The sequence below is a fragment of the Scophthalmus maximus genome, chromosome 7 (assembly GCF_022379125.1).
Source record: "Scophthalmus maximus strain ysfricsl-2021 chromosome 7, ASM2237912v1, whole genome shotgun sequence".
Taxonomy (NCBI): Eukaryota; Metazoa; Chordata; class Actinopteri; order Pleuronectiformes; family Scophthalmidae; genus Scophthalmus; species Scophthalmus maximus.
The window spans coordinates 23,454,006-23,479,075 of NC_061521.1; the positions used below are offsets into that span (position 1 = coordinate 23,454,006).

At 44.7% G+C, this 25,070-nt stretch overlaps 1 protein-coding gene across 1 annotated transcript in view; it reads left to right on the forward strand.

Moving 5' to 3' along the window:
* The first annotated feature begins 225 nt into the window (after positions 1–225).
* st3gal2 (ST3 beta-galactoside alpha-2,3-sialyltransferase 2) overlaps positions 226–25,070 on the forward strand; it is a 40,953-nt gene continuing 16,108 nt past the window's right edge. Inside the window, exons 1-2 of the mRNA XM_035642693.2 lie at positions 226–322; positions 22,385–23,181. Coding sequence (XP_035498586.2) covers positions 226–322; positions 22,385–23,181 — 894 coding nt within the window. The remainder of the gene's footprint in view (positions 323–22,384; positions 23,182–25,070) is intronic.

Below are 25,070 nucleotides of genomic sequence, written 5' to 3' on the forward strand. Positions count from 1 at the left end.
TCCAATTCTGATTCCAGTATCAGAAATGCCTCTGATACTGCCCGAAATGCTGAAATTTGCTTTGCATTTGGTCAAAGCGCGCCGTGTAATGATAAAGAACTATTCAAAATGGCATTAGTTCACTGATGTACCTTGCATGTTTACTGTCTCTCTCTTTCTCTGACCATATCTCGGCACAGTTGACTGGTGTGACACCATAGAGAGAGGAAAATACCACTTGTCAGAATGATTAGGACTGTCTGCAGGCAGCTGTGTAAATCACTGCTGGTGACAGCCCCAGATTCCCCCAAGACGCCCCAGAGCAAGAGCAACTACCAGTCGTGTACCAATTGTGCACGGCGCAAAGAATCCGCTGCCTGCAGTATGTCACACTGGTCGTACGAGAAGGCAACTCTGGCGGTCGTTTGGTAGCAAGAAATGTCCGTCACCCATCCTGCGTGATATCACAGGACACACAGAAGTAGAATGCACCAATCTCCAAGCTGAAGTCAGCCCCATGTCATAGCCTCCATTTTGTTCCAGATGGGTGGTAGGAAGGTGGACAGAGCCGTCCATCACATCAGCTTACTGCGCATCTGAGGGCTTTGTTCTCCCGGGATTATCGTACCTTCTTTAAATGGCCTGTCCTCACCCGGGAGCACATGTTCAGACAGCCATCGTAACTCTTTCACTTAACTGATGGATCAGCCCCCGTATACTGGAGCGTCCTGAAAGCGAGCGGTCCGGCGTAGCCGTCGGTATCAGCTCTGCAGTCGCAGTCATCGCCTGAAACTGACATGAACATAATGTTATCAGAAAAGGCTCATGTCACTGATTTTTAATGGCTTTCCCGACAGTATATATATATATATATATATATATATATTCCAGTTAATCCAAGTGGGAAAGAATAAGCTGTTCAGCTCTGTTCCCAAAGGTTAAAAAAGAAAAGGCGTCTCTTTCTCTGTCTCTTTGTTGTACGGCAACACAGGAAGTTCTCAGGGCTTCGGTCTGTCAAGTGTTCACTTCATCTGATCCGTCTCCCAGAAAGCTTCTCATCCCTTTGTCTCTTCCCTACCAACTCGTCTCCCTCTGTCGAGCTAGAAAGAGCACCCAAGGGAGAGGAGATAAGGGTTCCCTCCCGCGCTCCTCTTTTTAAAGAATCGCGTAGGGCCGATGCCTAGTTCATCGACCTGATGCTCGGCTCACTCTGAATATAAGAAGAACTCTAGAGTTTACTGTCGTTGAATATGCATGACATGAAAGCTTGAGACAGGTAGGGGCTTTATAGTTACATCCCCTTATGCTCACAGATTTTGGTATAACCAGTATAACTGCTGTGGCTTTTCCACTTGAACATTTTCCATTTCTTGCAACATGTGCTTGAACCAGGTTCCTGACTCCTGTCTTCCTGAAAGAAATCAATAGATAAGCATGGGTAGAGGTCAGAAATATTATGCTGCGTTCACACCAAACGTGATCCAATTTTATTTCTTCGATGAGATTACATACAAAGACAACACAAAGAGGTGAGTAGAGAAGGACAAAGGGAAGACGCAAAAGTCACGTAAGTCACTTCACTCGCTCGAGTTGAAATATTTGAACTAGAGCGAACATATTCGCGTCACTCGATGTCGCGAAAGCCAATTAGCGTAGCATCCTCCTCACGTCACTGTTATCCCCTTAGCCAGAATGGGCGGCTATTTCCTGGTTGTGTTTACTCGGCGTGCTTGCGCGAGTAAATATAAATGATCCGACTGTAAAGCTGCATTCACACAAAACGCAAACTTTTGCACTGTGTTACTCATTCATTCATATTCACTAGCGCGAGAAATCTCTAAAAGTTGTTTCGGTTTGGTGTGAACGCAGCTTTACAGCTGACTCGCTCGAATAATAATGTGAAGATGAGTCATTGTCATGGCAATTCTGACATGAACATTTTGAAATACGTTTGAATCTAACAGGTGAAGTATCCCAAACGACTCTACGCAGTGGTTTGCTGTTTGCTCAGATGGTAGCAGGCAAGTTAAATTCGCATTTTATCGTACATCGTTGAAGTATTTTATCGCCAGTTGGGACATATGGCTTTCATATATTACACCCCTATCGTGCACTCAATGTGTGTTACATTCTGCGTTCATAATTGTGTGTCCAAGCACAGTTGTTATTAGGGATGTCACGCCCTCCGGGACGGTAGCGGTGCTCTTGCTTTTTCACCGTCAACAGGCTACGTCTCTCACGTCGTGGCGGATGGGAACGCTGATTAACAAAAGATAGCTCATGTCATCGTCGTTTCAGGCAGATGTTTGCCGCGTTGTCTAGACGCAGTTCCGCACGTTGCTGTACAAGCGTCTTGGGTTTATGCGCACTGTGATGAATGTGACACAGCAGATGTGTTGCGGACTCGAGTTTATCCGTTTCGCGGGAACAGAGTGAATTTCGGAGGACATTTGATCGGCTACTGCATTGGAGGTGCGTTACATAGAGCACTGAGCAATGTATTTCCATTTTACTACAGTAACTAGCTGAGTAGACATACTGTGGCTGTCCATACCCAAAAATGAATGTGACGGGAGCAACTGAACTTGACTTGTTCAAGGGATTAAGAACGTGGATATCTTGGGCTCTGCCTCATTAATTCCTACCATTTCCATTATTTTATCTTTCACTTGTGAGTCCATCAACTTCATGGAAGCGCATAGTTCTTTAATTGGTCTATAATTGCGTACCAGGGCTGAAACTGTGTGGGCAAAGCAGAGGTTTTAAATTTCAAAGGCCACCAGATGATCTGTCAAACTCTTTGCTTTGCCTTAAATGACTCAGAAGAACTAACACAGGGTTAAGGACATCATTATAAGTTATGTAAAATACTAAAGAATTAACACGTATAAAGTCAATGTGCCTGGAATCTATCATTGGTTTCCATCAGCAGGTTTGATGACCTCCTTCCTCTTTGTATATGAATGTTTTCATAAGCGCCGGCTGTTGGCCGGGTGGACTTCTTTCTATCTTTTTAAAATTACATCACAGTCAATTCTTTTATAACCTAATGACTATCACCGTTAACCAAATGGCAAATTTTTGACATCAGACATCTGGATCTCGAGTTATCAGAGAAACAAGTTGAGCAAACGGTCCGTCTCGCTTTCAGTGACCTCGTCTGTTTGGAGGAGACCTCTACGGATAGTTTGGATCCCCTTAAAAACTCCCTGTATACATCTATACATCTATAAACATGCTAAGCCAACGTCAGCAGCACATGTTCTTGTGTGTGAAACTGCTTGATTCTAGCCTGGGACCCAGACGAATTCTGGGAGCTCATTTAAATTTGCTCTGCACAGAATACGGTCTGTATCACCCCCATCAGGAAGTGATTTCCAGCCCCGGCAGGAGACTTGCCGGTCCAATCACGACCAATTATCTGATAATGGGCAGGGTTCATACCACAACGTGGACGGAAGCGGCTTGTGTAAAAACCAAGATGGCTGCCGCTGATGAATGAGCGTTTGACTGAAAGTACCCGATATTCTCAAATTTCTCCCTCAAAAACGGCAACACTCGTTCAGACAGTGTGGACTCATCTTCACAGACATCTCCTCTCTGCCCTCGTCTGTTGACATTTTTCACGTCGCTAAACAGACGTCACGCGATTCGACTGCGTCCATTGGTAACGCCTCTTGGAAATGGAAAATAAACGGAGAGGTCCCGGACTGATATGTATTCATCGCCGTGTGAAGATAGACAACTTACAACTCGCATAGCTTCGCAGTTGGACGTCCTACGCACCTGACATTTGTTCTTGGTATACCGGGTTGGTGTTTTTACGTCGACCGGACACATAACCGTGTAAGCACTGGGGGATCAGACAAGGAGACTTCCTGCCACCTGTGTTTACAACGGATAAGAGATGGGCACAGTCTGTCTTGATAACGTTGTTTTCAAGGCAAAGATGACCTGCGTTATCACCGCCATGGTGTCACGCGCCGCCCCGACGGCCCAGGAGCCTATGGAGGGGGGGAAGGCTTTTACCCTTGGAGTTTGCACCAAGGGCTGGAGTCCAACACAGTGTCATTCATTCCCGTCCGTGTTTGGATGGATAGTCTCTGCAGCACTATGGCAGCTGGCACTGGGCCTCGGGACGGAGAGCTCTCCTCCCGGTGCTCCCTTTTGTATTCCTCTCGTCTCTCTCTCTTTCACGGCTGAAGACTAAGCGGGGCGATGAGCGAGGGCGGGGGGGGGCCGAGGAAAGAGCCCGGAGACGCGAGCAGGGGCGGCGGGGGAGACGAGAGGGGGAAGAGAGAGACAAGTGGTCGGTTCATGCTCCCTGTGCGGCGAAAAAATGAAGGAGCATCGCGTAGGAGCAGACGTGCCATCTGTGCACATTGGCAGCCTTGTTTCTCGCACCTCCCATGAGGATTGGGTAGGAGAAAGTTCAACGGCATTATAGGTTGGTGTAAGTGAGCTCCGTTACTTCCTCCTTCCTCATTGGCTCAGGGTCCATGTGGAGAACGTGTAATCTATGAATCAGCGTTGTTCTTTGTACACAGCATAGAGCTGGTGTTCCATTCTTCAAATGCCGTGTATTGTTCATGCAGCAGCCACGTAGAGAAATCCAGTCCTGCACATGCAATGCATAGATCTGGTCACGAGGGGTTGGACGGATTGACCTTTGAGGGAACTTTCCCCAGGAACTAGGAACCTTTGCAGGAACTCTGTGCGTACCCACCGCAGGAACCAGGGTCTATATTAAGTGCAGGAAAAGGGAAATCTTTTTATCGTCTAAAGGTATCTTGGTTGGTCGAGTGCTCCAGCGCTTGATTTGACCCGTTCTTGCACTTTAAGGGGTTTTTCAATACCTGTTGCTAAAGCTCGTCTCTGTTCCCCGAACAACAGCAGCTCGTATTTCGAATCTCCTCCATGTTTACTGCTGTGGTAGCGTTTTCCCATGAATTACCTCAACCGTAGTTCCTCCTTCCTCCAAAATTCCCGGGACTAAAAGTTCCAGGAACTTTGGTTCAATGCCTGGACTAACCGGCGGTATGTTTAGGTGATTGCAACCTCACTTTTCATCCCACAATAAATTACAATGACGTTTTAGAAACGACACATACGCAATTTCACATCCGACACAGCAAGTAGCGTTCATTTCATCCAAATTTCAGCACTTTCTGTCGGGACATCAGGGATTAAATCGTCACTAAATGTCCCCAATTACTTAGCAGGCACATTGTGTCATCACCGCGGGGGACTTTTCCCACTCGCAGTGAAATATAGTGTCTGACAAGCGCGGCAGAACCAAATCTTTTTAAGAAAGCGTGAACGCCGCGAACAGGTTTCGTTTGAAAAGCAACCGAACATTGAGCGTCATTGTTGAAAGGTGCATGTAGGTCACGCTGCAGAAATACGGCGTGGAGCGAAGATTTTCTCTTTTTCAAAGTGAGAAAGGGAGGGAGTGTGAAAGAACCGTTTGCGACAGGCATGGGTGCGAACGGTAAAGAGGTGTGAGAAAAACAAGGTACCGAGAACGCAGGGGTGTCAATCGCGCTTAAATGTAAGGCAGCGTGGCAGATATGACGAGTGCTCGACTGTGTAATGTTGATAATGTTGGTGCGAGACGCGTGTGTGTGTGTGTGTGTGTGTGTGTGTGTGTGAGAGCGGTGGCGGGTTGCGAATATGAGCGGTGCTGTGAGGAGTGAGTGTATAGTGAATAGAAAGACAGAAGAAGACAGGAACAGGTCAGAGAACAATGACATAGTGTGGGTGGAGGGAAAAGGAAGAGACATTGAGCATTGGAGATGACAGAGGCGATTGTTTTTGGTCATAGGCCACTCCGGAAGAAATACTGTAGGTGCTCTTTAAATGAATCGAAGAACAAACGCAGGAGGATGTTTGATTAAAAAAACACCATGTTGGAGGAAGAAATAGGATTTTTCGGTCCTGTGCAGCTCTTTTTGCTTTAAAGGTCCCGAGTGTTACGTGACGTACAGTCCTGCCACTTGTTGTTTCCTCCTTTTTGTTTGACAGTCGGCGTGTCGGGCGAGCTCATAGAAAAGGAGCAATGTGCAAAAAACATAGGCAGCAAACATGGACGTAGACAATGCAGGATTTGAAATATACTCACCTAGGGTTGGGACTATGCCCTTTATGACGTCAAGATGGCCTCCGTGACTCCGAAGACACGTGGTAGGAATTCACCCGCGGCAGCTTCTCCACATGGGGTCCACAGTCTGATTAGAATTTCAGCACACATTTGCATATTGGTGACTTCAGAGAAATTGCTTTGAACTCCTCCCCGCTTTTAAGTTGTCAAGTTCAGACCAACACCAAAAAATATTCATGGGCGAAAAGGCTTCATCGTGAGGGAAACAATAATTCAAGAACAGCGGAGCTTTCGTACCTTCACCTTCAAGTACAGACAGAGTAGATGATCTGATTAGGGTTTTTTTGTGTGATGCGGTATATATTTGCATATTAATGAGGTTAAATGACTAGCACTGTGTTCTCTTTTGTCTTGAAGGTCATGGTGGGAGTTCCCCCCGAAAATGAACATTCGTCTCCCTTCATGCTGACACCCTACGTGTTTGATTCTACTGCATTTTGTTTTTGTATTTTGTTCAGCAAGTGGACAGCTCCCTCCGCCTTTTCCCTTCACCGTTCGAAGTGAGCGTTGCTTTAAAGCAAGCGTTCGGCAACTGCCTGACTACTGCCGCTTAATAAAACAGTCGCCCGTATCCCGCTGTGACACAAACACCGTCTCGGGAAGAACGTCCGGCCTTTTTAAGCCGCGATTTTCAAAAGGCCCTGATCAGCAGAGGAAGAAAAAAGGTCAAATATGGCGTTTCAAACCAGGAGGTTTTGGAATATGAATGTGAGGTTAAACCCTGTTTTACGTACGCCTGCAAATCCTCCCAGTGCCTCCACACGTTGTGATTATACAGTACAAGCAGTGCATCACGTGTAAAAAGGGTAAATCAAGGAGTTGCACAAACCAGTGCTCGTATGGAATTTCTCCCACGCCCCCAAACTGCATCTACATATGAGAGAGATGATGAAAACAACACGTGCGTATAGATGCCCCGTCAGTAACTGATGCTGGGCATGTTATAATCTGTTGCGTTTTTCCGTCTGTTTGTTTGTTTGTCACTGGGGACAATGCGGTCAGTTTCAATCCAATTTGGATTTAACTTGGTAAGTTGGTCGGGGTCACGACCTGCACTACTGGGAAAGGACAAGGTCACCGCGTGGGATCAAAGTCTTAGCCTTGATGCTAATGCGGAGGATAAAAAAGAAGCCATATGCATACACACATGCAAATTGGAATAAATTCAGTTCCAGATTGTGTTAATAAATATTTACATACATTCTTCAACAGCAGTGATATTAATAGCTATACGACACGTATCCCCACAAATAATTAAAATGTAGGACTCAATTTACTGTGGCATTATCAGTGAGTGGATTATGATTGTGCTTGCCTGCTTTTATAACTGTCGTTATAATAATTTAATCATTTTGTCAATCGGTAAAATTCACTTGTGCTTAAAAGTTGAAAACTTTGACACTTTTAATACTGTTGCTCATATTGAATATTTAAGACTCCTGCAGCGCAGATGTAGTCGCATTTCTAGTTTTAATAAATCGCTGCACTCAACTGAATAATATTGCCTGAGTAATAGAACCTGGTGAATTGTAAAAAAAAAACAAGAAAAAGCAATTAGTGGATGGATTGGTTTCATTAGGTTCATTTATTTTCTGTTATGTATCGTTACTACTGATCAGTCATGATGACAACAATCATCATCACAAACCAATACCACACTTTGTAAGACATTAGTATTTTTCATTATTATTTAATCAGAAATATATAATTAAACATATTTGATGAAATAAAAGTTGCAAAAGGCAGCAGAACGGCCTGTGTAGGATACTGAACGTCTATGTAGCTGTTTATAGACTAAATGAATAACAGCCTGAGTTAGAGCTGCTACAGTTAATCGACCAGTAATCAACTACTGAACTAATCTGCAACTATTTTGATAATCGATGGTAAAAAATTCTCTGATTTCAGCTTCTTAAATGTGAATATTTTCTGGTTTCTTTACTCCTTTATGACAGTAAACCATTTTATGGACCAGAAAATAAATAATGGAGTCGAGAAAATGATTGACAGATTAATCGATAATGAAAACAATCATTAGTTGCAATGAATTCATTTTTTATTATTGTATTAGCAGACATTTTCCTGAACTTTTCCGGAGGAGCTGTGTGTGAGAAGGAAAATGTTGCTCCGTAAAACGTCTGACTCGGACAATCTCCTGCTGCGTTCAACCTCCCCGGGACATCCAGGCATTTTCCTGAGCGCACAAAGACGAGGTCATGCTGGAGAAGGCTCACCGGAGAGGTTGTGTGTTTTAGCAGGACGTCCTCACAGCTTTGATGTGAGAAGGGTCAGCTAATGGAGGTCCAGTGGCGCAGTATGATTTGGCGGCGGCGGCATAAAATTAGGGAGCGATTAGGGGCCTGAAGCAAACCCCCCCCCCCCACCCAAAAAAACCTCATGTTTTATGAATGAGCTTGTACCTGCAAAACAGAGTCTCTCTCTCTCTCTCTCTCTCTCTTCCCAATGTGCTGTCCCGCGATGATAACTCGTGTTGCAGTGTCCCCACTGTTCTGGCATCAAAGTGGGGAAATTATGTTCAGTAAATGAGACATAGCCTCAGACGAAACCTCTCCCAGTCAGCGCGAGGCTTTAACTGTGGCCAAAATTAAAGCTTAGCGAGTTAATGGCTTGTGTTTTTTCACTCTCTTTGTTTTTTTTTTTTAATGGGGTGGGCGTGTGTGTCTGCATGAAGTGGCTTCCGGCGGGCCGCAGCTCATTTCTGCCACGTGTTCCGCGGCTGAAACAGTTTTGCCAAGCGCATTGGTTTGATAGTTTGGTCTACGGATGCCAGGGATGGTAATAAACAACCAACAGGGTTTCTGATCATTTTATCAGAAAAGACAAAGAAGTGTCGGCTCAATATATGTACAGTACTTGCTTTGATTTTAAATTCAGATCTTCAAAATCTTTCTCTCACTTTTCAAACAAAACAAGTGCTTATTGAAGGCTGCTTCATTATACTTTTTGAAGGAAAACTGCAACTACAACATAAAACGATACAATGACAAACTTTCTCATATTAAAACTTTTTATTGATTAAGAAAATCAATAAGTCGGTGACGGATGATGTCTGCAATATGTAAGATAACACAAAAATAGCTACACAATTTTAAATAGTATAAAAGTGAAATTAGCAAATGCAGTAGAACCAGATACATTTGAAACAAATAAAAACAAAACCGTTCACGTAGTTTTTTTGTAAGATAAACAGCAGAAGTCGTTTTTCCAAGATAAATTTAAACTCAGACATGATCTGCGATACCCACGACAAATGGTCTTAACATCAAAAAGAGAAGTTTTTTTCACAAGGTTTTCTAATAGTTGTGAACATTTATTACATTTTTCACCGCCTAAATGAGACACTCAACTTTGATATCATAATTATTATTATTATTGTTTTAATTTCCAGAGGATTTATGTTACAGACTTCCGACAAAACGATAACAAAGGGAAGTAACAGTTGTTGTTGTTGTTGTTTCTCGCTGAGTTTTTATTCCGTAATCTGTCGCCATTATGAAAATCGTACGTGACCCCCGTGGCCCCTCGGAGCAGCCCAGTGAGTGTTCATCCCTCGTCCTATTGTCGTCGATAGTTGAGATCACACATTGATTCTCACTTGCTCTTCTCTCTCTCTCGATCTCGTCTCGCTCTGCCAACATCACAGATAAATGGTGCTTATGTGACCCTCAGGCCAATATTAGAGATTCATGATACACTGCGGTCGAGCATTACTCATCTGAATTCCTCCCAACAGAAAGATGTCTGATGTTTTCTTATTGGCCACTGGGGAACCATTGGAGGGGGTCTCTCTCCATCACTCTCTCTCTCTCTATCCATCCATCTATGTATCTATCTTCTGTCTTTGTTTCTTACCTTTCCTCTCTTTGCCTCTCAGAGCCCCCTCCCCCCCTCACATCAGCGCTTTCCATATGCTCATTCAAAGTCCAGCCGGATGCTTCATCATATCAGTAGTTGGTTTTAATAAAATCATTTTGAATAACATGTGAACCACAAGGAAAAAAACCCCAATGCAAGTATGATGTTTAGACAGACGCACGACTGTTTGTGTGTGTATCTGTTTGTCTGGCGTTGTGCCGTGCTGAGAGCTGAGCGTCGTCTTCAGTCAGTGTTTGTAAAACTAATTGAAGACAAATCACGTGAAGAAGTGTGTTGATTGAACGAGAGACGTCCTCATCAGTCGCGACGCTCGGGTTTGATTGTGCGGTGAATATTAACAAGTCCTCTCAGAGGGTTAGGGTTAGGGCATTTTCCAGACACACCACACAGATGTGAGAGGCCTTAATGAATGAACAACTCGATTAACGATCATCTCTATTTACATGGATCATCTGTAAGATGTGTTGCAAACACACAGTAGAAACAGGCAACATGTTTGAAGTAACAGGCCACTTTCACATGAGGAAAATAAAGCTTTGCCTCAGCCTCAATCTGTAATTTAAGATGTGTTAGAATGGCTGATTCCACAAATTATGTTTTAAAAATAAAATAAAAAATGCTAATTCTTGTTTTATATATAAAAAAAAAAAATTGCATGTTTTTTCTGTTACGCACTTTGTAAATTTGTTAAGGAAAGTGCTATGTAAGTAAAGATTATCATCATTATTATTATTATCTGGTTTACACTTTTTTGTTATTCCGTCGAGTAACCTTTTTCCTGCTTTGTTTGTAACAAAGTAAATGTTCTTTTTTAAAACATACCTGCTCACTAAGTATATTAATAGAGAAGAAGCGCGAGAAGAAAGAAGGGACCCACCTTAAATCTCTCTTTTAGTTGAATTAAAGTGGAGTTATAATTAAATAATACATTACACATCATTGTGGCACGTCTTGATAAAACATGACAGTGTGAAGATGTCATTACTAAATTGAACAATAATAGATAAGATCAAATGAATCTTAATTAAAAAACCTCTGCTCAGTCAGGAACAAGTTTTAGATTTTAACATATGTTTGTGTTTACAAGATGTCTTCATCTCCTTCAAAATCCTTCATGATCACAAATCGTACTCATTAAAATAGTCATCAGTTAAGATTTAGTGTATGCGATGGTGAAGGGGCTTTAGAATTAGAGGACACCAAACTAGAGCTTTTTTTTTAGGGGGCCAGCATTTTCCTCCGCGGGTTTCCTCCTGACTTGTCTATCGGAATGGGAGCAGACCAGGCTGCTCGTTTGAATATTATTTCACGTTAGAGGTTTGTCTTTTCATCATCAGGGCAGACGCTTCTTTAAATCGATGTCAGAGTTGCTCTTGAGGATTTTGTAAAGGAGTCCGTGGCTTTGCCTCGGTGATGCCGAGGCACTGTGCCGCTCTCCTGCCTGTGGGTGTGACCATGACATGACCAAATTTTACCTGATGAGCTAAAGTGAATTCCCCCTTGACCGCTGTTCAGAGGGATGTCATCGTTAATGTTGTTACTGTACGTCCTTCGACACTGTCATGCGCCGGGAACACGCTGCTCCTGTAAACTTGTGTGAGTCGTTCCTCGGTATGTTAATTCCCGTCTGCTGTGATTATCTTTGACTCTTTGTCAGCTCCCGAGACCTTTGGGGAAAACTTCTGTCAGTGCTTTCATTTCAAATGCAAGAGAAAAAGTTTCCACCTTCCTTATTAACCTCTGAAAACCGCAGTGTCCTTAACAACAAATGCCACCAAAGTCTTCATTTCAAGTCATGCGCATGGAGTGATGCAAAGACATTCAGAATATTGATTAAATATTGATTAAACCCTGATTAAAGTATAAGATAATTCATTTTAAACAGTTCTTTTATGAAGCTCGTCACCCATTGGTTTGTGTACTTCTTTTTGCAACCAGTGGAGTCGCCCTCTACTGGTCATTTGAGAGAATACAGGTTTCAGGCACTTCCGGGCCCGGTGTTAACGTCCATTTTTATGTACAGTCTATAGTTATATGTTTAGTTACATAGATTTTGATTGTTGAAAAAATTTGTGTGAGTGTAGCAGAAGGGGAAGAGAAAATATACAGATTAGCCCTTTTCTACATGGATAGAAGAGGAAGGGGCTGAGATAGATCGGACACACTTGTGAACTGGCGGGGAGTTAAAAAAAAGAACCGAACAAAGTCGGGGGAATGGAAGAGGAGGGACAGAGGGGTGAGAGTAGCAAACGGAGGAGATAACTGGAAGCCTAGTCCAGTTTGTGGACATCTGTACTCTCAAAAGGAGAAAAAAAACAGTGATGCATATTAAAGAAAACCGGGAGGATGTCGTTCCGGGAACCCGCCTGGATTCAGTTATTATCGAATTTTACACATTTACAATCCGCAGGCGGAATATTAAAAGTGTCTCCCAATAAACTGCAGCACGGTGCAACAACTGTACAAGCTCGGTGCTCAAACGTGAGATGGAATCAACACCAATATGACGGCATGAGCAAAAGCTGAACATCGAAGTGACCGTAACAGTGCGTTTAATGGCAGAAGAGTTTGTCTACATGTGTACAAACATATGACATTAAACTAGTTATTGTCGAAGTGACCTCTATCCAGTCTCAAAGTCTGTACATTTTCCCAGGCGGGGAGCTTTCGAATGATTCAACACGCTGCTGCTGCCAGAGACAGAAATAAGAGACCCCATGACGTCACACACACTTCCTGTTTGACCTACTCTGGCTTCTCAGGGTCAGCTGCACTGCATGTGGCAGCTGTCTGAACAAACTGATCCGTTAAAAGCCGTTTCAAAAGATATTCAAAGATTTGAAGACGGCCTGTGATATTAAACGTCAGCTCTATGTATTGGGGAGACTGACCTCCACCCAAAAACAGACCAGACAGGTCGTTGGTTCAAGCAGCTTATTACGACACAGACCACTAGCGGTCGCCACGTACACGGCCCCAAGAGGTCAGCGGTGGACAACCGTAGACCTGGTGAGTCCGTGAAGTTTGTGTATTTCAACGGATTTGCTTATAATCTGTGAAGTAATCGTGCTGATTCTCTGCCATATCATCCGAAACCCTATACCTACGGTCGGGGAGGGGGGTATAGCACCAGATTCTGGGCCCCGTACATGATCAGTCTCTGTGGGCCCCCTCAGAGAACCCCCACTATTTTTTTAAAATACACAGTTCAGTACACTCAACCAATGTACAGTATTCAATTTTTGATTTATGTTATGACACTAATTACTGAGAAATCACAAATTACAAACAAAAAACTTTTAATTCCAGGCTCTCCACCCTTGGACCCTTGGGCCCCGGTCAGACAAATCTATAATAGACAAGTTAATCGCACCTTTAACTGGGAATTCCCCCCCCCCCCCCCCACACTTTCCTTCTTTAAATTTCCTTTCTGTTTGTTCACACTGAGTCACAAGTTGGAGCTCTCAGGTGATTGTTTCAGTCTCTTCGCGGCAGATGTGATCCGTCCTTGGGAAATGTTAAGACTTGATTTTTAAAATTGGTCAGTAATATTAAAAACGCTGAAGAATGTCACCTTGAAGACAGTTATGACAAATCATTGCTCTTGATTTGAAGACACTCTATTCACGAAGAAGGAAAAACATTCATTTGTTTAGAGTATTCATAGAATAGAGTGTTCTATGGTGATTAAACGTAAACGAGATTTGTGGAGACGTTCGGTGTGATCAGAGCGCCTGTACAATTTACTGAATGCTGGAATGAAAGAATAATCTGTTTCCATAGGATACAGACAGTGGGTTTCCATGGCTACAGTTGCAGTTGCAGTGTGAGGCTTTTCTGCTTGCAGTTTATAAAATTTGATGATGAATAACCCATTATCTTTTTTCTTCTGTGGCTAGTTTTTGTGTCTGGGCTAATTTCCTCATCGTGCCATGTTTCATGCCATGTCTCCATTTTCTCCTTGGACTGTGTCACTGGGCGTGGCTCTTGTCTCCGGATGGTGAGCATCATCAAATCCAAGGATGTTTGTTTCAAGTACATGCAAACACGGACATAAGATAGAGGAGGCTTCTTGAAGGCAGCCGCGGTGAATAAACCTCGGCCGTTCACTCGCCATTTACAATATCCCCAATACATCTATATAAACTTTATGGGCTTCTGTAGATACACAATCACTCCACACCCTCAAGAATCAACAGTCCACATTTTGTTGCCTGCAGCTTTAGTCGGCCGCTCTTTGGCTCAGCAAAGACTTCACTGCATTTATTTGCCGACGGTATTTGTTGTGTGTAACAGCCTCACGTACCATATTTCTAAAGGCGTGTACCTTTATATATATATATATATATAAATATTTATATATCCAGGAAAGAGACTTCAACAAAAGTAGGAATGAGAGATGAGTGGATTGGGTAATAATGGCAGTTACTAGTTTGATCTAATTTAAGATGACGGTGCAGCTGATATTCAGTATTTACCCAGGAAACAATTAAAACCAACAAGGCTTAAGTACATCAAGATTTTATGATTCCTACTGTGGATTTTTGGGGGCCAATACCAATATTAGTTGTTTTTTTTGTTTTTTTACCCGATACCTATATATCAGCTGATACATTTATTTAAAATGAAAAGAGGGCAATTATTCCCAACATGTTTTTATCAGGCCCTTATGATAAAGAAATTTACTTCAGACTTGATATTCTACAGTTTCTCCATAAACTTTACTATAGACAACTATGAAAAAAGAAAATGCCGATGGAACCCAATATATGGAACATGTTCTTTTTTACCAACAATGTTTATACGTGAATGCAAATCTTTTTTTGTATTTTTTAATTCTGTAAAACATAAACGCAGACACCAACATGTTTGTTTTGATCGCTGCCCCCATAAATCTATCGGCATGTAAAACCTCAGAACTGGTTCACAAAGTCCTCGTTGTCGCGGCAGTTGTTTCTCAAAGCGTTTTTCTTTACGACAAAAGAGGAGAGACACAAAAGCGCTCGGAGCTCATCAGATGTTCACCCTCCGTTTGAAACCTCCTCACAACGTCTTCCGTCTGATTGGATGTTAACGGAGGTCAAAAGTTCCCCTGGCTGTCATTGGTCTCTGCGTGCCTCTGAGGTATACAAGGTTATTTTATCGCCTGTTTGTGTTTTCCCAATGGCGTTGGCATCTAACGTGGCGACAAAAGATCCGGCCCTCTCTCGTATGAAATTGCGGTGAGGCCCTGCCAAGTGCCACGCACGCACACACACACACACACGAGGTACATTAGGCATCTGTAACCGCCTTAATGGCCGAGGTATAAACCAAACAAATGACGCGGCGAGCGAGGTTGGAGGACTAGAAATTCCGAGAGAGTGGGGAGAGCGGAGCGACAGAAAAAGAAAAAGACCTGCTTGAACTTTGAAGAAGTTATGGAACTGCTATTGATAAATGCGTCCGCTGCGGATGACACAAGGTGGGGGGGAGATGGAGAAGGGCGTGTGCGGTCGGGGGGGATGTGTTACCTGTAATGACGGCACCTTGCTTTAATGATCGGAGGAGGTGAATGAGGGGATTGGGAAATAATCGGGTAGCATAGATAAGTAATAATGAACTGTAGCAGGAGGGAGAGAGAGAGAAAGTAAAAAGTGGGTGGTGGAGGAGTAGATTACGCTGGTGATTGCAAAAAGTAATTGGAAAAAAAGGGTCTGCACTGCGATAACAGCTGCTAATAACAGATGTTGGATTTTTGCTGATGCCTCATTTTAAATGCAGCGACGATGAGGAGGAAAAATAAAGAGAGAGAGAGAGGGAGAGAGAGAGAGAGAGAGAGAGGGAGAGAGGGAGGAGATGGGAGGGAGAGAAGATGCTGGGCGACTTGACGAGATTTGACTGTCGGTGACAGCAGCAGTTAAGGCGAGCGATTAAAGTAATTAAGAGGTTGTAATTAAACCTGGAAGCAAAGTCGCTGTCGTGCAGCAGTCGGCCGTGTACGCGCCCCCCCCCCCCCCGCTCGTCTACTGGGCTGGATGACGCGTCTCATGGCTCCGTTGGCCGCGAGGCAAGAACATGGACCCAGTGACTGACGCCGCTTTCAGACAGAAGTCCGGGCCTTTTCCCTTGGAAGGGCTATATGTGTGTGTCAAAAGTTAATATCCAACCAACATTTCCGGAACACGTGAGGCCCATGTGAGAATTATATATTCGTTCTAATGTTTGAAAGGGAGATATTAGCCTGTCTGGAGTATGAGAGTGAAGCCATCCATATGTGCGTGTGCATTCTCCGCTTGTGGATGCTGCGCCCTTGTCTAAAATTCGGAGAGCGTAACTATTTCCGTACCTGTTCACTGTCCTCACAACAGAACTCTCAGGTTTACCGTGTCCGTCATAGCAAGGCGGAGCTGGCTCGCCGTGCTGCGGCAGGTGACGTCATGTGGAGCGAAGCTGCCGTATGGACTGTCCAGCACATACGTGCACTGTGGCCCATCTGCGAGTGGCTGAAAGCACTTGACTTAGTCGCTGGTTCGTTCAGTCATTAGACAACCACACACCTCCACAACAAAGAGAGGAGGGGCTGCTGGTTGGTAGAGAGACTGACATTCCCCAGCACCTGTTAAGAGCTATTGTTATAGAAAGGAGGCTGGCAGAAATGCAAATGGCATCACACATTAAAAAAAAACCCCACACACATCCAGAAATATAACAATAAGTTTGCCTGGAGCAGAAAGAGTTGACGGCCAAAGGAATGTGGACGTGGTGACTGACTCACATGAACGAAAAACCTGCTCCCAAGGTGTATATGAATGTAATAACAGGTGGGAAGGTGTCGCCTCCGATTGGCCGACTCACCGGATGCAGGCTGCAGGTGAGACAGAGGCATTCTTTATCTTCTTCCACTTCTGGCCCTGTTACCCTTTTTTTTATAAAAATCCCCTTCGCTATGGTAAACGATGACAACCTCGCTCCGAGTAAGCAAACTATACAGTACGCGCTGAACATGACAAAGATATGGTTCGTGAAATCGTGCGGTTTGCCGATTATTTTCTTGATTAGTGGAGAAGTTGTTTTTGCTCCATAAAATGGCATAAAATGGTGAAAAATGTCAATCGTGTTTCCCAAAACCACCAAGATGATGTTTTGTTTTGTCCACACACCGAATATATTTAGTTAACTGGCATGGAGGTAAATAAAATATAAAATATTCATATTTAAGAAGCTGAAATCACAGAATTTTGAACCGATTAATCGATTATTAAAATGGTTGGCAATTAATTTAGTATTCGATTACTAATCGATTAACTGTTGCCACTTCATGCTCATCTTAATTTGTATGCATTGGCTTTTATAAACTAACGCAAAGGAATGCCAACAAGCCATTGTAGAAAATCTGAGTGTAACTGTTGTTAAAAACAAACCAGCTTAAGGTGGTACTGTAAATGTGCAGCTGGGACTCTGAATACATATTTGTGTTTGTGTGCATTTCACAAAGTTACTAAAACGGACAGGTAGGACTGTGGTTCAAGGTGTAAACGTTTGCAACTCTTGTCGTGGAAAGTCTTGTTATAAACTAACAAATTAGAACATGGACAGAAAAGAAATGTTTCAGTTCTCTACAGTGTTGATTAGGAGGGCCAAGGTTGGGGACTCTGTGGTTCGTGTTGCCGTAACAACCCCGCGCCGCTCGCCTGGCTGCCATGGCAATCATCAAAAATAGAGGAATGAAAAATAATAGTTCATTTGTGTGGACGGGTGGGATGGTTCACAGTGAGAAAACAAGAAGGCAGATTATCTTGACAATGTAACTAGTTAATACATCCTCATACACAGGAGAAAGAAAACAATCGTTCCTACACAGCTAAATAATTCGATTTTTTTTTTTACCAAGGCTTCATGGCGCTTTTTCCCCCCAGGCAAATTAGTTTCTCCAGGACTCACACAAGGTTTTCCATTGTTATGACGAAGAAAGGGGGAGATGATGAGACGAATTGCACATCCAAATGTCCTCAAGTCCAAGATGGTTCTATCAAATACCTTGTTTTCTGTGATCGAAACACCAAAATCAAATAAAAAATATTTATTTTACTATTAAATAAGACAAAGAAAAACAGCATATCCACACAATTGAGAAACGAATTGGGATTTTTCTGGCAATGTAGATACAGTAACACTTCAGACAACAACTGCAGCTTCTTGCTGCCTTTCTTATTCATATTTTTCCTGACTTACAACTCATTTGTAGGTCCAATGTGATTTAAATCAAAAGTATGAATTAGTAAGATGTCTGACAGAAATGATCGCACAAGCTTCTCAATGCATATGGACATTAAGACCCAAATTTCGGAATTTTGAGCTCTTTCAGGGCTTATAACGAGGACCTCTGTTCTATTCTCATTCCATTTTTGAAAATTTTAAGACAACTGGAAAACTCAAGGCTTTTGGCGAGTCGTTAAGGGTTGGTCAAATTTCTGAGATCCTCACGTTTTATATCCCTTTGAGGTGAGGATAATAGAACATAGAGTATCATCTGCATAGAAATGATCAGATACCTAAAAACAGTCCTTTTAAAAAGGCTAATGGTAACATAGATAGTTGCAAGTATACTCGAAAGTCCAAATCATCTCATTCTCAACTGCTATTGAGTTTTTTTCCCCCCGTTTTATAGACATGATCTTAACTAACAAAGAGCAGAACCAGACTGACACCGGTTCAGACCTGTGGGTCCGTTAAAATCTTTTGATTGACTTAAAGGGTTCCCCACAAATCTCTCACTGTGATTTTTCAAATCTTATTCAATCACGGATCTTTGCATTTCGTATAGTATACTCGATGGCATTTCCTAGTGGGCTTGGTACAATATGTGAAAAAGATACAAGATCATCTGCTCCAAAAAACAATAGACACGTCAGATACCAAATCTGAGAGCACTTTGTATTGGAGGTCTGTTCCCATCCTCGTTTTAGTATTCTGCCCGACTTGTTCAATCTGTATCCTGTTGGTCTACTTCAGCATTTCCAATTCAGCATAGTGACGTTTTAAAATGTAATCAACAGACACACAAACAGGGAAAAAGCAAGAACGTGTGTTCCGTGTCCGCCTCGCATCCCTCGGACAAGTCTGAAAGACCTCAAATGAGCTGAGGTGGAAAAAAATGTGTAGAAAGAACTGATGCAGGTGAAAGAGCAGAGTGAAAGGTCGCTGGAAATCTGGAAAATAGAAAGTTTGTGGTGAGCAGTGTTAATTGTGTCAACGAAAACTGGGACGAGGAGTGTTTGCTGACGACTTGACGATGAAATCTTTCTGTATTACATTTTTCATCGACACATAAACACAATATCCTGAAAGACAATTTCCTCCAAATCCCTCCAAATGATTTGTTGTTCAGAAGACGATTTGGCAACTTGACCTGTTAAACTACTGTCAACAGGAAACACTTAAATAAATAAAAAAAAAATGAATCATATTGCGATTTATATAATACTTTTTTTGAGTGTCCGTCTTTAAAGGAATCGGTTTAATGTCGATAGCAACCATCTAAAATCATCTAAAACCTCCCTCCTTCGATTCAGAAATGTCACGGACACATGATGTTATCCAACGATACAGCGTCTCCTCCAGCCAGAAAACGGACAGTGTTTTATGAAACGAGCGAGTGAATCCAGCTTCTGACTTCAACATCACGGGGAGCCGCAGCGATGATAGGTTGGCGTTGAACAACGTTTTTTGGCGACGCTAACAGGATTTACTGAGATGAGTCAGTCGGCACTATACTGAACAGTGACACTGACACCTTCGCAATAGACACCTGCAACCATGGTAACTGTACCAAAAAAAAAAAAAAGGGAAAGGAAAAATGATTGCGACACCTGTAGCCTCAAAATGCAAGACAGAAATTAGACTTAAAGCTACAGTGTGTAATATTTAGAAGAGCTTATTTACAGAAAATGAATATATTGTCCAAAGCTATGTGTTCATATATGTATAATCAGAGTGTTTTTTCGTCAACTTTGACTGAGTTAAATATAGTTCCATGAGGTGGACCCGACCTCCTTGTGAGTCTCCATGTTTGCTACGTCGCGTTGAATATGGTTGTTGCACAAAAACGGTCCAGAATACGTCGCATTGGTGTTGAATTTTCGGACGCTGCCGGAAACGGGAAATAGAATCAGCGGTGCGCCGCCATAAAGTGTCCCCTGTCGGTAGCGTTTTTTTGCAGCTTTACCACCAGATGCCGCCAGAAAATTACAAAAACTACACACTGGGGCTTTAAGTGTACTAAGCGATGTGTTAAGCGATGAAAAATATTTTTTGGGGCAAAATATTTGATGAAAAGCTGCCCCCCTGGTGGTGAGCTGAGTTAGACTGGGGGACGGAGAAGAGGAAATGAGAATTAGAAAAATAAAAGGATGTGTCAATGTTTAAAAGACGTGTCTGAAAAATGTGGAAGGAGAAGAGGGCCCAAAAAAAAACAGGCTGAACATTTTTTTGTAGAACAACATATGTTGATAATTGATTAGTGACAGCCTGTCTTTTATCTCTCTCTCTCTCTTTGTCTTCAGGTGTTCCACGGAACAGGAGACCAGGCGAGGGGGTCAGACGTTTGACGATGACATAATCCATCTTCATAACTTCGCCGGGAGGCAGACGCAGCAGTGCAACCTACTGTACATCAGCGTGCGTGTGCGCAGGTGAGTTAAGCCGGCGATTGTTGGGCATGAGATGAACATGGGCGCGGCAGACAGCTGCCAGACAGGGGGCACTGCGGGCGCTCCACACCCCGGGGGGGATTGCAGTTTAGCAGATTAGAGCTAAAGCAACAGTCACCTCGAGCTCCACCGAGCCCCCGTGAAACCTGCGCCCGCCGGCCTCTAACAACAACCCGGCACAGCTGTAGAACACAATTAGATGAGTGCAGACTGTGTGCAAACCTCGCTTGACTCCATACGTGTACCTCAAAGGCATAAAACACACACACACACACACACACACACTGGGCAGCAGGACAGATGCCGCCCCCGCCCCCGCCCCCGTCGTCCTCTCAAAGCCAGCTGGAGAGAAGATGAGATTTCGGGGCTGATTGGTTTTGTCCTTTTTTTTCCCCCATCCGCTGCTTTTAACTTCTCCTCGACCCCAGATGAACCATCGCTCTGAAAATCTTTGATTACTTCTCTCAAAGTTCTTCACACTTTAATCTCTTGTCTTGTTCTTTCCCTTTTTTTTTCTTCTTCTTCTTCTTCTTCTTCTTCATCTCACCGAACAGTGAAAAGACTTGTTGATTATTTTTTTTTTTTTTTTTGGGGGGGGCAACCACATCAGAAGACGACACTGTGGGAAACTCCGCGCTTCCATTGAAAGAGCATCATGAAAACCTCTTTTTTTTTCCCCCATTAAGATTTCATCGTCCACCACTGAGACGTGCAACTTTTTTTATCCAGACTTTGGAGAACTTTGTGTGTTTGAAGAAACTCCGGCGAACGAGCTCACAGAGACTCGGTGAAACAGGGCACAGCGCCCTCAAAGGGGTGAAAGTAGGAAAGGAGAGAGACCTTGAGGAAGAAAAAAAAGAGACTAGGGGAGGTGAACCTGCAGAGAAAGAGGCACGGAGAGGAGCAATAAGACGAGAATCAAGCAGGCGAAAGGGAAAAGCAAGAGAGAGGAGAAGAGAGGTGTGTTGTTTTTTTTGGATGAGGATGGTTAGAGATGTGATGGAACAGCCTTCACGCCAAGCCTCCTCCCTTTCACCGCTCCTCCTCCTCCTCCTCCTCCTCCCCTCTGCCCTCCCTCTTTCCGCCTCTCTCAACTAGTCTGCCAGCTTTTCTTCGGTTACGTCGCCACAGTGCAACGAGAGAGAGAGAGAGAAAGGAAAAGAGAGGAACGCGGAGCACCGGAGTCACGCTCACCATTCACACAGATGGCACAGAGAGCGAGAAGGGCCTGCCGCCGCCGCCGCTGCTGCTGCATTCATCCGCGGGATTTCACTGGAGATGGACACTGCAGTTAAGGAAAAGGAGGAAAAAAAGGAGGGAGGTGGACGTCAAGACACAGAGAGCCGGAGAGAAGGGAAAGTGAAAAAAGTGGGAAAAAAGGAGGGAATGAACAAATGACAGAAAGGTGGGAAGATTTGTGCTCGGAGGCGAAGGAGAGATCATCTCACATTGTAAGCAAAGGACTTTGGAAGCAGTCGGGCTACAGCTGAGTGTGATTCAGCCGAGACTCCTGCGTGTGTGTGTGTGTGTGTGTGTGTGTGTGTGTCAAGACATCGCTGTGTGTGAGACGAGCACATTGCTGCGTGGGAGAGCGGAGGGTGAGAGAATCCAGCGAGAAGCCGTCGGAGCGCCGCTGGACGCACAGCTTGACTGCGAGACACATTGACTCTGACACGTTGTCTTCAGCCAGCGTGCGAGTGTGTGTGTGTGTGTGTGCGTGCGTGTGTGTGTGTGTGTGTGTTTCCACTCGTCTCGACATCGTGGGTGATCTCGTGGTCCGGAGTCACAACTCAGGGAGGGGTCGTCCCATCCGCGCCGACCGGGCCCAGGTGGGCGTCGCACAGAGGCGGAGGAGGAGGCAGTGGGCTGGGGACGGTGGCAGGCCCAGGGGGGGTGGGGGCATGGCCGTGGGGGGGCCGCATCCCGTCCTCCAGCCTGCACCGGGACAGGCGCTGGGGCTGGGGCTCCTGGGGCGGGGGCCCGTCCAGGGGAGGAGTGGCCAGACTCGCCGAGCTCCGGCCGTGGCTGAGCGGAGGGGTGGCCGGCGCGGCGGGAGTCGGCGGAGGTAGCGCCGGTGGAGGAGGAGGAGGCGGGGCGGAGAAAGGAGGCAGGGTGAAATGCTCCCGCAGGATCTGGGTCCTGCTCGGCTCGCTGGTCCTCGTCTTCCTCACCTCGCTCTTCTTCTCCGTGTCGCTGCGCGGGGGCGTCGGCTTCAACTACCTGGAGCCGCCCGGGTGGGAGGAGTCGAGGCGCGTGAAGCTGGTGCCCAGCTACGCGGGCGCGCACAGCCTGTCGGCGCCCGACGCCCCGCAGCAGAAGACGTGCGCCTGCAAGCGCTGCGTCGGAGACCCCGGCGTGTCGGACTGGTTCGACGAGAACTACGATCCGGACATCTCGCCGGTTTGGACCAGAGACAACATCCAGCTGCCCTCCGATGTCTACTACTGGTGGGTGGTAAGTACAAGATGATATAAATGACATCCTCACTATCACATAGAAAGACAAAGATGACAAGCGGCAGTTTTAATTGTTTCACCTTCGTCTGAGAAATCATGATTAGTTCATCATTTGTACCCATGAGCCTCAGTCGCCGTTGCTATAGAGAAGAAGTCAGTCAGAGGCACGAGTCAGAGCTGGAGTGAAGACAAATTCAACAGCAAAGCGTTTTTGAGAACGAAACATGGCACCAGAGACGCTGAATTCATCCAAAATTGACTGATTTTAAGCTGCATATTGTGTTTCCTCTACACTCGTCCTCTCACTCTTTTCATGCTCCCACCCCAGTTTCTTGAAAAAATGCACCCTGGGAATCGCAGTTTGCTCTAGGTCGTGGGAACACAGGCTTGTACCGGATATTTTGTCTAACACACTTTCTAAATCTCTTGCAACTGTGGAGTGAACCAGCAGAGTTGCCTGGCGATTCAAAGCACGGAAGTTGTCCAACTGTGTGAATCACACATTATTGTCTATGAGACAAAAAAGACTGGAACCCAAATGAACTCCTCCCACGTGTATACATCTGTTTTCTAAACCAACTGTTCTGATATATCTGGTTCGAGATGCAAAGTAAATAAAAAGTGTATTTTAAGGAAACACACTTTTTTGTCTTCTGGCTGAGAGTCATATAGGAAGACGGCCCGGAGCCAGGGAGCTTAGCACAACGCAAAGAACTGAAAACAGGGGGAATCTACCAGCCTGGCTCTGTCCAAAGACTTTAAAAAAAGAAAAAATAATAATAATAATATGTTTACCAGAACCTCTAAAGCTCACTAATCACTGCGTTGTATCTTGTTTGTTCGCATCTGGATAAGTCGTGGCACATAATCCTCCGTGAAACCGCTGTGGCCCAAACAAACAAGATGCTCGGTGTAACCGAGGCCTCACGGGCCAATCGCACACTCGGATCCAAGAGGCTGGGACACGGCAGCAGCTGTTATTTGTTGAGAATTAGAACCCGGGCTTTGCAGCGCGGCCGAGCGATAAGTTCAAATAACTGGATTTACTTACATCCTCCACGATGCTGTGTGAGAGAGATGGGAGGGACCTAATCAAGGAATCCTCACATTAAAGGGGCAGTAAGCGATTTCAATTCAATACACTTTATTTTTCATTTTTCAAATTCAGCAAATATTTCCTCACGACCAGCTAGCTGTCGGTTCTGAGCCGAAAAATTATATATATTTTTTCTTCCCAAACATCACTCCCCAACACCTTAAGAGACGTTCTCGCGACAGACGTGCTAGCGACAGACGTGCTAGCGACAGACGTGCTAGCGACAGACGTGCTAGCGACAGACTTGCTAGCGACAGACCACTGGCAACAGACGTGCGAGCGAAAGACCACTGGCAACAGACGTGCTAGCGACAGAAGACGTGCTAGCGACAGACTTGCTAGCGACAGACCACTGGCGACAGACATGCTAGCGACAGACCACTGGCGACAGACGTGCTAGCGACAGACCACTGGCGACAGACGTGCTAGCGGCAGACGACGTGCTAGCGACAGACGACGTGCTAGCGACAGACGTGCTAGTGGCATATGACGTGCTAGCGACAGACGACGTGCTAGATGTGCTAGCTGCAGACGTGCTAGCGACGGACGATGTGCTAGCGACGGACAACGTGCTAGCAACAGGCGCTACGACTCAGGGGTTTGAGCGTCGTGGTTAGCGCGTCTGTCTCCCGCCCCGATCTGTGCGTCAGAAAAGTAACAGACAACTATCTTCCTCCAAAATAGCTTTGTCTTTTTGTGCGTGTGTGTGTGTGTGTGTGTGTGTGTGTGTGTGTTTCCAGCGTTATCCGTGGTGTCCTTCAGTGGCCGGTTCAGAGCAGTCCAGCTCCGAT